The 14,447-nt window shown below is 40.5% G+C and overlaps 2 protein-coding genes across 3 annotated transcripts; one reads left to right on the plus strand and one right to left on the minus strand.

Moving 5' to 3' along the window:
• Positions 1-348: 348 nt before the first annotated feature.
• LOC109632001 (amine sulfotransferase-like) lies at positions 349-7,445 on the plus strand. Of its 2 annotated transcripts, none has more exons than XM_020091092.2 (7): positions 349-738; positions 858-1,013; positions 1,394-1,608; positions 3,495-3,621; positions 3,708-3,802; positions 3,920-4,100; positions 4,936-7,445. In XM_020091092.2, exons 2-7 carry the CDS (start codon positions 863-865, stop codon positions 5,058-5,060), a joined length of 894 nt encoding a protein of 297 aa, XP_019946651.1. In that variant the 5' UTR covers positions 349-738; positions 858-862; the 3' UTR covers positions 5,061-7,445. The 2 variants fall into 2 exon arrangements, with proteins under 2 accessions (XP_019946651.1, XP_019946652.1); XM_020091093.2 differs by having other exon boundaries at positions 909-1,013.
• Positions 7,446-8,047: 602 nt separating this feature from the next.
• On the minus strand, positions 8,048-12,912 carry rwdd1 (RWD domain containing 1). Its single transcript, XM_020091040.2, has 7 exons — positions 12,504-12,912; positions 11,767-11,832; positions 11,051-11,181; positions 9,768-9,911; positions 9,178-9,310; positions 8,911-8,973; positions 8,048-8,561 (listed from the first exon to the last, which is right to left on the minus strand). Exons 1-7 carry the CDS (start codon positions 12,574-12,576, stop codon positions 8,449-8,451), a joined length of 723 nt encoding a protein of 240 aa, XP_019946599.1. The 5' UTR covers positions 12,577-12,912; the 3' UTR covers positions 8,048-8,448.
• Positions 12,913-14,447: the final 1,535 nt, after the last annotated feature.

Consider the following 14,447-nt stretch of genomic DNA (forward strand, 5'->3'; position numbering starts at 1 on the left):
CTATAATTACATCTGCTGCCATTATAGGGACACTCCAACATGGTCAGTTTGATCAAGCGACTTTTTCACAACTGGTTCTCTAGATGTCTCAAGCAAACCTCCCAGTGTTACAAACATCAAATCACTGGAGAGGACTCAGGAGAGAATCTGAGTGATGCTTGTCAGGTTCATGTCAGGTGAACTGTAGTCAGGGGTTCAGCCTCTGCACTGGTGATCCAGAATGTGTATTATTTGGAACACCCTCTCACAGTCTCACTTCCAGTACTAGAAGTGCAGCTTATGCAACACCACACACTTGTTTTGGTTTCGATGTTGCATAAGCAGCATAGGATTTGTTCTGTTTATCACCTGACCCACCGACAGAGTAGCCTCCTGGGAGTCCCTTTCTTCCTTCCTTCCTTCTCTTCTCTTCTTCCTTCCGTCCTTGCCTCCCTCCCTGCCTCCTTGCCTCGCTCCACTCCTCTGTCATCACTTTGTTTGCTGGGGTGAACAGGGGTGTGGTGTCAACGAGCGGCTCTGTTTGTACTCTGTGGCTGCGCGTTTTCTCAATGCGTAAAAACGCGTGCGCGACGCGCATCTCCACTTTTCGGCGAGTGAGGAGAGGTGGGACCTCGGACACGTATTTATAGCAGCAATTTGCGATCATAAAAGGTGTTCCTGGTGGAAGAAGTGAGGGGATCATATTTAACACTGTGTGGACGTCTTTTCTTTAGCGTCGGACAGAGCAGCGAACAGCAGGTAGGCAACATGTTGATAGAAGCGCACGATGATCGCATAACTTTGGGCTCTTATTAAATGGCTGTAAGGAGCCTAAGAACACATGGAGGAAAACACACCTGTCCTTTTTATTGATTTAGTGATCATGGAAAGCAATGATGTTAACGCACATAAACTGGTGCCACACAAAGGCATCAAGCTGATCAACGGGACGCATGATCCAGATGATGTGGACCAGATTTACAACCTGGAGATCAGGGACTCGGATGTGTTTGTCATCACATACCCAAAGTCAGGTGAGAGGAGAGTATACACACACACACACACATGCACACATGCACACTCCAGGCTCCTGTTGTGTCCAGTGTCCTGCAGTGGGAGAGCACTCCAGGTCAGGAATGATTTCTGGAGCTCTCAGCGCAGAGGAAGGAGCGAAGGCTGATTAGTATGTGCAGCATTTCCAAAGAACGTCCCGCTCTGCAAATTGATTTCAGCAGAGAGCAGGGAATTAAACGATCAGCCGGACAAGTGTGTATTGTGTGAAAACACTCCAAAGAGGAATCGGGACAAAGGTTCACGCAGAGGAGAGGAGAGGAGTACTCACACACATGCTTGACCTAATTGCTGCAATTGTACACGGTGTCTGAAAAACAATGTCTGTCTGTCTCTTTGACAGGGACAATCTGGATGCAGCAGATTCTACTGCTGCTTGAGTCAAAGGGAGATGTGACAGCTGCCAGTAAACTCAGCAAATATTCCAATGCTGATCTCATCCCCTGGATTGAGGTGAAGGGCAGCAGGGAGGCGTTCATCATGGCCCCATCACCCAGACTGAGGGTCACCCATCTGCAGCATCAGTTCATGCCCTCTGCTCTGAGCCAGAGGGGCAAGGTCAGCAATTCTACTTTTATACACAGGCTATAACATTCTTCTAGTCTTGATGAGCAGGGACATTTATTTATACAGCACCATTCAGATACAAGGTGATTTAAAGTGCATGGAAATACATGACAAATTTGTTAAGATTTCCTATACGAGACAATAAAAACAAAGAAGCAAAAACAAGAAAATCAATTGTTAATAAAAACTTGAAAGAGGTCATGAATGTATGATCATGTTTGAACCTAGACCTGACAGTGTTATCTGACTTCAGCTCTCAGGAAGCTTGTTTTAGTGGGGTTGTAGAGAAACTAAAAGCTACTCCACTGAGTAAACCCATCTCAGATGGCCTGATACACTGGATGCTTCATAACATAAAAGTAGATTAGAGATGCATTTGAATTTATTTTCATGCAGACCAGTAAAAGGATTTTAAAGTCTGTGCTGTGACACATGGGAAGTAAATGCAGTGATTTAAGGAGCAGAGTCATGTGATCCACCTTGGTATTGAGGACAGCTGTAGCTGGGTGGTTTCTTTTTACTGAGACATGCAAAAACCTTTCCAAAGTCTAATAAACACACATATACTGTGGTAGAGTGGTTTGTCGTGTCTCACAGCAATTGATTGGAGACTAACTAAATTGACTGTAGGTAAGAATGAGAGTGACAATGGTTGTCCGTCTCAAAATCAGAATCAGGTTTGGTATTGTCAAGCAGGTTAACACATACAAGGAATTTGCTGTGGTGTATTTGTGTAGTAGTAGAAATATAAAAATAGGAAACAAAAATAAGAAATAAGCACTAGTAGAATGATTGTGCAATATATTGTAAGTAATATGTTGGCGATAAACTGGAAACCACACTTATGTCAGCTGGGATTGGCTCCAGCTCCCCCGCAACCCACAGAAGATAAGCAGCATAGATAATGGATGGATAGAGTCATAGACTGCTATTAAAATGCTAACACCAGTTACTTATTTTAATGCTGTGGCTTATAATCATTTGTTCCTTCTCTCCATATTGGACACAAGATCCATTTCTAAAATGATTTCAAAGAAGGTGAACCACTCAGAATCCTCAAGTTCAGTTGAGGCTAATGTGATGCTTCAGCAGTCTGGGTCAGTCAATTAAAAATTTCCCAAGTTTCACAAAAGATTAAACAACGTTAGTCTGCTCAAACAGCTCTGCAGTAAACCCTCCCCTTTGAAGGCCCTAAAGTCCAGGCAGTGTTCAGTTTGAAGTGCTATGGATGCAAATTCTTGAGCGAGTCGTTTTTACTGCTGTTCAGCTGTATTTGGGGTGTACTGACATTACTTTGTCCCTCCATTTAAACAAACAGAAGCACCAATGATGCACTATAAGACTGCAGCCTCCAAAATGATCAAAATTATTTTTCAGCTGAAGCAATACCTCAACACCACCTTTTTTATTTCCAGAATAAAAGCACAGGTAAAACAAGTTTTGGTATTGCGGCCAAAACTTACATGTTTATCATCAATTTCAGACGACAACCTACATCATGCATAGGTTGAAATTTGGTATTCTCTCTCTCTCTCTCTCTCTCTCTCTATATATATATATATATATATATATATGTGTGTGTTGTGTTGGACTGTCACTTCCTTTCTTAGGCCTTACTGCTACATAGACAACAAATGTCATCCTGTGTGATCCACTGTTTGTTGGGCTTGTGACTTCCTGCTCTGTAGCTGCAGGAAATGATACACACCCAAATCTTCTCATTAACACTGAGAGGCCAATTTCAGGCCCAGTGTAGGATTAGCATTTGGTAATGCTCCTACAGCTTTAAAATTCAACAAGGCAATTAAAAGTCAGTCAGTCATCACTACACAGGAAAAGGTTGTTTACTGTTGATTCCCACACTTTGCCTCCTTTAGGTGATCTACGTGGCAAGAAATCCCAAAGATGTCCTTGTGTCTTACTACCACTTCCATAAGGTTGCAAACATGTTGGAAACGCCGAGGGATTTCAACGACTTCTTTGACAAATTTTTGAGAGGAGACGGTAAAAGTAGTTTTGCTCTGGTGTTTTCTCAGCAGTGCAGCGAACTTCTCAAATGCGATAGTGACATTGTGCATTATTCATTGCAGTGTTTGGGTGTTGCTGGTTTGATCATGTTAAGATTTACCATTCACACAAGGATGATATGAACATGCTCTTCATCACTTATGAAGAAATGATTCAGGTAGGAACTGAAATCATTTCAATCTTTGCCTGTCCACACAATGTCATAACATTTTGTTGTAAAATGAGTCAAAGTGGGTTTAAAAAAAGATCTTTGTGCAACTGTGCTTTGGTTCAGGACCTGCAGTCTGCAGTGAGGAGGATCTGTTCGTTCCTGGGTAAAGAGCTGACTGATGAGCAGCTGGCAAATGTGGTGAAACACAGCACTTTCAACAACATGAAGAGGATCCCTCATGCCAACTATGAACAGGTGCCAGGTGATCTGCTCAACCACCACCAGGGAACATTCATGAGGAAAGGTGAAAGTGTTTACGGCTTCAGGTGTCATTCAATACTGAGTTAGTTAGGATGGATGGATGGATGGATGGATGGATGGAAGAATTGATGGATGGATGGATGGATGGATGGATGGAAGGATGGAAGGATGACTGGATGGGTGGATGGGTGGATGGATTGATGGGTGGATGGGTGTGTGGGTGTGTGGGTGGATGGATGGATGGATGGATGGGTGGATGGATAGAGAGATGAATAAAGAGATGTGTGAGTGGGTAGATGGGCGGATGGTTAGATGGATGTGCTTGTATAATAACTCTGTACTTGTAATCCCAACCCAGTAAAAATAACAGACAGGGACAGAGCCTCATCTTCTAAACGATGCACAGTGTAGCAATGACTGTAAATATGAATCCAAGAGATTTAGGGCAGACTGGATAATGGTCTGGTTTTTAATGCGGGAAATGCTGTTTCAAAAATGCACCATGAGGAGTCTCCAGTCTGACATTTTCACCGAAAATCTGCAGTACTCTACTTTATTGGCCACGATGGCAGTAGAAAGAAGCTGAAAACACAAGTTTGTGAGAGTTCACCGGCGTAAACCATTTTTCTGTATCAGTGTGTTCTCCACATCCAAGGTACAGTTTGTTTCCCTTTTTATGCCAAAGAGATTACTTATTGTACTGCATTAGCTTACTGAGTAAATAATTAAGCAGCGAACACAAACAATTCCACACAATATTAAAGAAGTGTGCTGTTGGAATGGATATCCAGACTAAGGACACATGGCAGAGTGAGGATGAATGACCACAATCTTCTCTTTCTCCTTCTCTCTCTCCTTCCATGTACCGGCAACATCAGGCACCATTGGTGACTGGAAGAACCACTTCACTGTGGCCCAGAATGAGAGGTTTGACGAGGTCTTCAAAAAAGAAATGAAGGATGTTCCTCTGTCTTTTATCTGGGACATCAGGGACATTGAGTGATCAGTTTTCTGCTCTCACAACAATTGCAAACAGTTGCAGCTCCATGAACTCTGCTTCACAGAAACAGCGTCTGCTTCTGTTTCCCTGTGTATATTTTAGCATCTGAGCCTACATTTCAATTTACTGCAGTTTTCCACAGCCTTTCAGTTTCCTCCATTTTTTTCCATTCCTTTTAGTTCAAAAACCTATGCAAATCTTTATTGGGGTGTCTTTTAAAACCATTGTGATCATGGAATGACTTGAAAACCCTAATCAAGCTGCATTTACAACTAAATTACCATTAACTTTGACAATAATAGAAATGTCTTGCATACCGTTCTTATATATCTAATTTGTACTCAGTGAGTTAAACCATTGGATGTTCTGCGCTGCCAAATATATTGTATCAGTCTATATTTCCTTTCACATACGTCAGAGTTTATTGATGAAAATCACAGTGAAACCATGTTGTCTCAGTCTGTACAAGAGACCACACTCACTGCTTGTGCTCAGTTTCATAGGAATGAGACTCTAAGTGCAGGTGAGTAAACTAAACTTTGACTTCAACACCAATGACTCACCTAAACATCAACCTTTTGACCGAATGACATAACATCCTCTGAAGCTCAAATAATCTAAATAATGCAGTTACACCTCTTTGTTTCCCTGAGAGCAGAGGCCTGTACGTCCAAGCAAGTTCAATTTACCCAGATTATATTTTAGTTATCAGGCTTCTCTGAGCCTAACATCAGCCATCCTGATAACCTGTACTACAAAGCTGCTTGTCAACTGCCTCAGTTAACTCTGGCTCATGTGGCAGGGCCAGACTTATTTATTACAAACAACAGTCAGAACCATAAATAACGTATTAATATGATATGAGAACAAACACTGATACCTGCAGCAAAATTTAGATATAGCGACAAAAAAAGTGCCAATATGATCATGTGACAAGAAAAGAAACACTAGGCATGATAGGGTAGTTAAAGGGATAGTTCGCCCAAAAATTCCAATTCACTCATTATCTAATCACCACTATGCCGATGGAAGGGTGAGTGACGTGATTGAGTCCCTGTTTCATATTGGGGTAGCGATGATGTGAAGATGATGAAGGAATCTCCGATGACACCGTCTTGATTGTATAAAAGGTTTATTACAAAAAGTTCAGCATAAATGCAAGCACTGCAGTCTGCCTGGAGAGAGATCCGGGGCCAATGTGAATCTCTTCTGCCTAACAGCTTCAACTCCCTGTTTATATAGGTGAGTTTTTTTCGTGAATCTGTAGAAAACACATCTGGCTTTCCTCCAGTTCAAATTTAGGGTGACAGTTAGAGCCATGATCTAATGCCCTAATGTATACATTCAGTTTATATCCGACAACCTTAACCTCCTCCGATTGTCCCAGGGCCTATGGGCCTCAGACCTAGAGATCAGCTTCCTTTAAAAAGAACACAATACATGGCATTTCAGACACCACATCCCAAAAATCTTTTGGAGTTCCAGGGGTAAACAGTGTTTATTTAATTGACACTGTTTCGAGTTGTATTTAAACTCACCCCTCCATCGGCATAGTAGATAATGAGTGAATTTTCCTTTTGGGGGGAACTATCCCCTTAAGTCAGGCTGAGGCTAAACTGTAAATAAGCAGAGGGATTTAATGTGTTAAAAGTGTTTTTGCTCTTTTGTCTGATGCTGCCAAGGCAGAGGGGCAAAGTATGTGTGGTGAGCTCAGTCTTACTGAAATGTTTCTTTTTCTCTGGTAAAAGAGCCATACAAGGCTTCTGCTTTTATTTCTCCTCATGTTGTTCTGTGCTGCAGTGATAAAATAAGATTTAAAGCACTGACACTGTCGGGACGTCTGTCAGAATCTAATAATCTTAATTGAATTCAAATTAAGCAATATTTATTTTTTCTTTGCTTGTTAGAAGCTGTTTTAAACCAGAGTGGACACATAAAAAATACAAATGATACTTCAGATTATCATATTCAGACTGAATGATAAACTAAAAAACATGAAACATAAAAAACACTCATAAATGGGCACATACACACACACACAAAAATAACTGACTTTGGTCTACACATCTGCAACCTGACAAAGACATTGCCCCTGCTGTTTTTAATTTTGTAACTCCTCAGACACATTTATTAACGCTGTATATTTGTGTATATTGAAGTTCACCTGGGACATGTGGTGGTGTAACAGCAAATATGAAAATGCTTAAGTAAATGATTTTACAATGTGAAGCGCACGATGAGGCTGTCAATGGAAGAACAATACTGTCGAACACTAAAGTTATGCTCAAATATATCACCAGATGTAAATTATATATTTTAATATTATACTGTCTTATTCAGTTGTTGTATGACTGTTTGTGCTGAGACAATAAACACTGTGTCCGTGAAGCTTGTGTCTTTCATCCCTGTTCTCATTATCACTGCACATGTCTCATTGTTGGGAGCACTAACTAGAATTAGAACACTGTGGTTTTATTCCTCCACCAACCAGGGCAGTTTCCATCTACATATTTACTTCCCCAGATCATTTAAGTTAATCGTGAACAAAAAAATTTTGAGAGGTCACATAACCTTGACCTTCATCGTAGAGTCCAAGTGAATATTTGAACCAAAGTTGAAAAACTTCCATCAAGGTGTTCTTGAGGTATCCCATTTTATGAGAATGGAATGGGCAGACAAGCAGAAATAATAACGCCTACGGCAAATGGCTATCACCGTCATGGAGGCATGAAAATCATGTTCTATGGTTTAGTGATGTACAACCACGGGTTTTACATTTGATTAACATTGTGTTGTGATATTTAACAAAACGTGTTTGTTTCATACAAACCACATGATCAATGTGAAAAACACATGGCTATAAAATATAACTGATAAGTGTAGATGTACTTAAACAACAGAATACAATCTGTTCAAACAAGCTCCCCCAGAAGAAGTCTGTTTAACATGAGTAATTACGTTTCAATATAAAACTCAAAAAAAGACCCAGGTTCCATGAGTACTTTTAATCTTGAAAGTCAATCATACATTTTTCCATCAGTACTTTTTTACTTTAACCTAACTAACAGGCTGAGTGTCATCTTATTGTCACTTAGTATACGAATATGTTGGGGTGTTGAAACTTGCTCACTTCATCCATTCCCTGGCTATGCTTGACATCTTACTGCCCTCTTCTGGCCAAACATGGTGCATGTCACTGGGATGCCTTCCATTGTAAAGGCATAGAAATGGACACCCATGTGTATAGGTGCGTATGTTGTATTTACGAAGAGTTCCACAGCTGCAGTACAAGTCTTTAAAAAATAAACGCAGCCGTTGGATCCTCTGAGCAGATGATCATGTTCCAGAGAAGAGTAGTGCAGTCCTGTCAGTCCTCTGTTTTACTCCTGCGTTAATCCTCGTCACTGCCCATCTCTAAAGGGTCAAAGTCTGGGTCGTCCTCATCCAAGTCCAAGTCCTCGATATCCTGAAACAGTGACTCATCCACTTCAACGCTGTTTCCAGCTGCAAAGGAAGAAAACAGCTGGGATTAGGATGGGACAAAAAGCTAATCGTTCTCCAAAAGATCCACTCCAAACTGAATTCCTTCAACTAGTGTCCTTCTACTTCAGTGCAGTCTCATGCACATTGGATGGAATTCTACTAATTATGACAATTATTATTTGGACTTTTTCTTCAATTACACCAAATATCATCTCACGCTGAGTCTAACACTTTTTCATATTTGTGCTCACACCATTGTAGAGCAGTTAAGTTGCAATGAAATGTGCTGTTGTGAATTTTTTTAATTTTTTTTTACTATTTCCACTGTGCCAAAGAAAAGCCTTAATAAATGCCACAGCAACTTATTTACCGTCTTCAAGGAACTGAATGTCTGACGTGTCCAAGTTGTGGTCTGTTTCAAACAGTTGTTTACCTAGTGAGGAAAACATGACATTATCACAAGTTCATACATTGTCAGGTCAAAGGATTTGGACAGCAACACAGTTTTCATAATTCTACCTTTGTAATCCACCGCAGGGAATTTCAGACATATACTTAAACCCAAGTGTTTGTGTATTCACGTCTCCAAGTTGTGAGCCCTGACGGAAAAGTACAAATATGAGGACATCAGCGTTACCGGTGAGTTTGGTTTTTCCCGTCTGCTCCTCCTCCTTCTGTTTCTTATGCCTCAGCTCGGCAACCTCCAACTCAAAATTGGCTTTCCATGCCAAGAAGTTTTCAATGGTTACCACTGTGCCTTGGAACGCAACCTGTCAATCAATCAAACACACATCAGTACAACAACATACTGCACTGATGAGTCTTTACTGACCACATCCAATCCTTCTGTAGAGAGGGAGGAGGCAGTTCAGTCAAAACGGAATCTTTGTTGAGTAAATATCGGCCTCTGTACCAAAAATCTGGATTAATTTTGTGATATTATTCAACAAGGAAAGCTAATTGGTTGTCCTTCAGGAAAATCCCCAAATCAGGTGAGAGGGAAACAGAGCTTCTGCTTAAAATGTGACAAATATAATATCAGAGAGACTTTCAGAAATTGCATTTCTCAATCACAACCTTCACAATAAACCTAGCTGCACAACATGTAACTGCAGGTCTTAAACTGAGGGGAAAGAGAGCACCAGCCTTTGTATGCGTGTTTGCTGATTTGATATCATATGGAGATGAGCAATATGTATGTAAAAAGCATATTATTCATGTTCCTACCTTCTCAGCTTCCTCTGCTTCTCTCTCTTTCCGTCGCTTCTCTTCCTCTTGTCTATTTTTCATCAAATCCACAATTTCATTGAGTTTCTCCTGAACAGCTGTCACCAGGGTGAAAATCATCACCATGCCCAGGTTTTCTTCTGCCTGCAGAGTGACCACATATACAGATCGATTCTGATTACATTGGTGTTTTGTCTTAGATCAGGAGATACCTGACGTCACTAAGAGTTGGAACGTGGTCTGGATTCACAACCAGAAGCTGTCCTATCTGGACAAAGATATACAAATGATAAAGCAAAGTTGAGCAATTATATCTTAACCAGGGAGCTACCCAGGAAACTCACAGACCAACTGAATGGGTGGTAAATCTTCTCAAATGATCGTATTCAGCAAGTCATTTTGAGTCGAGTCACTGAGTGAGATGCATGCACAACGGCAGAGATGAGAGACAATCCAGTGCTGCAGGGATAAGGTATGCATTCGCTTGGTTCCACGGACAAAAAGCCCTTAGGATTTAGATTCTTCCTTTTGTATTAGATTAAAAAAAGCTGTGTAATAAAGACAATAATGAGATGTGATTTGTTCAGATAGATAGATAAAATAATCTCTGCAAATTAACTATAAACAAACCACACCACACCCACATGACTTCACCAACTTGTAATTTGATTTGGAGCATACCTGTTCTACAAAAGCCTTTCCTCTAATAATAAGGAAGAGTGTGAGCATGAGCACAAGAGGTTGTGAAAGCGTGAGTAGATTGGATGTTCGATGTATTGACATTTAATATCCCGACTACCTCTGTGGTATCATTTAGCCATGATGTGTTTTGTGGCGTAAAAAATGTAAGCATTTTAAAATGGACTTCATATACATAGTACGGCACATACAATTATATCTATGTTAGATAATAAGCAGACTTTAGCGGGAAAATGAATGTCTCTCGTGTTGTGTAGCAGCTGCTTTCCAGGTCAGTGGGAAACTCTACTCTGAGAGCCGCATTTAAGAGGAAAAATATAAAATGTTGTGTAAATTCCCTTCTTTTGGGTTGTGAATGTGATTGTTGAGACAAATCAGACAAATGATTTACAGAGCTTAACTCTGTGCTGTTGCAAAAAGGAAACAAGTAGGTTTACAACTGAAAAAACTCATTTGACATTTTAAATCTAAAGATATTCACAAAAAACCTCCAAAATGGCACACTGAAGCAGTTCTGGACAGATAACAGATACAGGACATGAGCCTCACACCAACACAGATGGAATCCGTTAAGATGAACAGACCTGTTGCTGCAGTAGAGTGAGGATGTTCAACGCATCACCGTCTTCCAAGTTGTCCTGGGCGTAGATCTCCCACAGCGGGGGCTCATCTGGGTATTTCTCCACATATGTGAACTTCAATGTTGCTTCCACAGCTGCAACAGGAACAGACAGCTTGTTCTCTGCTATATTTCAAGTGACCAGCTTTCAAATCTTTTCAAACTTTATCACCTTTGACATAAAACTGCTGACTAATGTATCAGAATTATGAACAGTCAGATTGCTGTAACGCGAGGGTTCAATGTGGGGTAGTTTGGTCACTCAACAACAGGATGGAGATGGATCACTTTCTGAGAAGCACTTAACTGTTCACTGGTCATCTACATCAACAACACACACTTCCTGCTTCTTGCGCTCATGTAACTGGTTTCTCTCTTATGACAAATGTACTTATTGTAAGTCGCTTTGGACAAAAGCATCTGCTAAATGCAACTAACTAAAAAATAAGAAGCCAGAAAGGCCTGAGACTGAGGTAAATGTGAGAGAACTACAGAGGCAGATTCAACACATCATCATGCAAATATTTAAATGTGTAAATCTGTAAAGCAGTCCTATGTAAACATAAACATGTAAATAACATAATTGTAAACATTTTAAGTAAATTAACATAAAGACATGAGTGAACTTCCCTTTCAACCTTATACTGCCATGTGTACACACTCACACATTAGTATACTCACTTTCACCCTGTTCCCCTGCATCTGATGTTACGGTGATGGTGAAGCTGGTGGGCTCATCTGAAAGCACTGTAAACCAAACACACCCAAACAAACATGTAGTCCATTATTTGACAAATGCAACACATGCCAATTACAGAATCTGACAGTGCAGACTACAGCAAGCTGCCCCAGCGTGAATGTCCCATATCCATTCACTGACCTGCATATAAATGAAAGGGTGGGACACGTCCTGACATGAGATATGATTATTGATATGCTGATGCCAAATGTAGACATTTATTTACCTGGTTTTACATGTATGTAGTTTGGACCTGTGCCACTTTATGGTTATGCTACATTCCACATTTTACATCATGATATTACAGTAATCGCCATTAGTATAACGAAGTTTAAGGTTATTATTCCTACATGTGACACATGCCGAATGTATGAGCAGCACCACTACACGTAAACATGATGGGTGTACGCTATAAACGTGTCCATTTTTGCAGGGTTATCTTCATTCTGGAAAGAGTTACGTCAAATCTGAATGAAGTTCGTCGTACTTCTTTGTGCATGTCAGAGCCAGTGGGAGTCCTACAGATCGATCACTGCCTGTCTGACATTAAATGTGAACCAGTGGGTGCTGGAGGAAACACTCTTCTCCTCTACTCAACAGTCAGCTAACAAGCGTTAGCTCGCTAGCCTGTGAGCTAGCTGTCTTTATCTTCCCCTGTCAACACCGATGGAAGTCTGACCTGTGAACGAGTCTTCGTAGATGGACTCAATAGCTTCGAGTTCATTCCTCTGCTCTTCTGCGTAGTCTGTCATGTTGGTGGAGCTGTGGGTTATGTGGACCTTAATAAACTCATCCCCGCTATGCTAATGCTAACAGACACACGGTCAGTGCTGCGTGTTGCGCTGAGGATCGACGGTATCGTGGCTCTGACAGTTTGCTCTGACTGTGGTTCTCTGAAGGACGGTCCTGTTTACGGTCGCACTGTACTTTCACGAGCTGTGTGTGTGCAGTGTGATTTTATGACGAGGGGGAGAGCTGCAGTTTGAACACATGGGCCCCACCAGCACTTTGTTACTCTACTTTATTCGCCTACAGCTTCAGTGTGAGCTGATCTGAAATCCATTGATTGGGTCTGCAAGCTTTAAGAGAAACTTTTTTTTTTTTTCAAACCAACTTTATTAACCATTGAAGCTCATTTCAAGAAACACTTAACAAGGCAACTGTTTGCACAATGATAATTGTATTCTGTTTTATACATTTTGTTTTACAGGAAAAAGGAAATAAAGCAGTAGAATGACGAATGATCTATGTACTGTAAAGGTCTAATCTATATCTTAAGATAAAATGAGATAAATAAGATAAGATAAGATAAGATAAGATAAGATAAGATAAGAAGTCCTTTATTAGTCCCACAACAGGAACATTTGCAGTGTTACAGCAAAAAGACATCAGCAAGTGATAAGTTACATGCAATACTTGTGTAAGGAATATAAAAAAATACATAGAAACATATGAATGTAATTAAACTAGTAAACAGTGTAAAGACAGGAAGAAATATATGCAGTGTGATGATATTTACAGTGAATGAATTGCACATGAACCATTTATAGTGCACAGACAGATAATTATAGCAAAGGGAATATTGCACAGTTGAAGCTGAATATTTTTTTAAATGTTAAAGTGATATTCCATTTATATTCCAGTGTGATGTTGCACAAGTGACAGAAACAATGTTTATTTTTATTTTGTTGTCTTCTTTGGGTTAGCTGTTGTCTGCAGTGCTTGAGCTTGTGGTAAAACATAGTATAGTTCCCGTGGCTAACAAAAGTTGTTATGTTCAGAAATGGTCGTGGCTTTGGACATTACCTGAGGCAATTCTTTTGACAGAGGGTTGATAACGTTGGTTGTGTCTCAATTCAGGGGCAGCATCCTACGTGGGCTGCATTGACAGATTGCGTCACAGCGAAGCGACTAGATTGTCCCAGTTCGAGGGCTCCTCTAAATGCAGCCGACAAATGTGTCCTTTCAGCCCTGAGCAATGGAGGCTCCATCGGGTGGATCCTTCCCGGTCCAACATGTCCCACAATTCTTTGCGCATTAGTGATGAACTGTTTTCAACATTTTTAATCAACCGTAGAACATTTTTGTCAGTAGCTTTGTTGTTAGGCGATGGATGTTATGGCAGAACAAGACCAGACCTTATCACGTTGTTTCGGCCAATGCAGTTTACGCAGCCATTTGTCAGGTCCTGTGCAAGATGTTGCCGCTGAATTGAGAAACAGTTGCTATCTAGTTTGAGATGTATCAGGTGATGTTTACCATAAGGAAACATTAGCAGAGTTTGACAAAAAGGGTATTGAGTTAATATGGCTTACTCTAACCTTTAAGTGGTAGTTTTAAGTGCTTCTCTGCTGTGCAGTTGATCCACAGTTGTTTCCTGTGTGTGCATCCAGAGAAAAAGAGAACCAAGGGCATCACTCAGGCTAAAGACAAACGGCCCAATAAAATCACTTCTGCTTTGTTTTCATTGAGTTCAAGGAAGTTCCCTGACTTCCAGATTTTTAAATTATCTATAATCACTGCGCCATTATGTTGCCCTGCAAAATAACATTTCAAATATCCAAGAAATTTTTAAATGTAATCGTTAAAAGAGTTAAAGGAAAAGAGAATCACTGGCTGGAGT

This window comes from Paralichthys olivaceus, chromosome 13 (genome assembly GCF_024713975.1).
Source record: "Paralichthys olivaceus isolate ysfri-2021 chromosome 13, ASM2471397v2, whole genome shotgun sequence".
NCBI classification, from domain to species: domain Eukaryota; kingdom Metazoa; phylum Chordata; class Actinopteri; order Pleuronectiformes; family Paralichthyidae; genus Paralichthys; species Paralichthys olivaceus.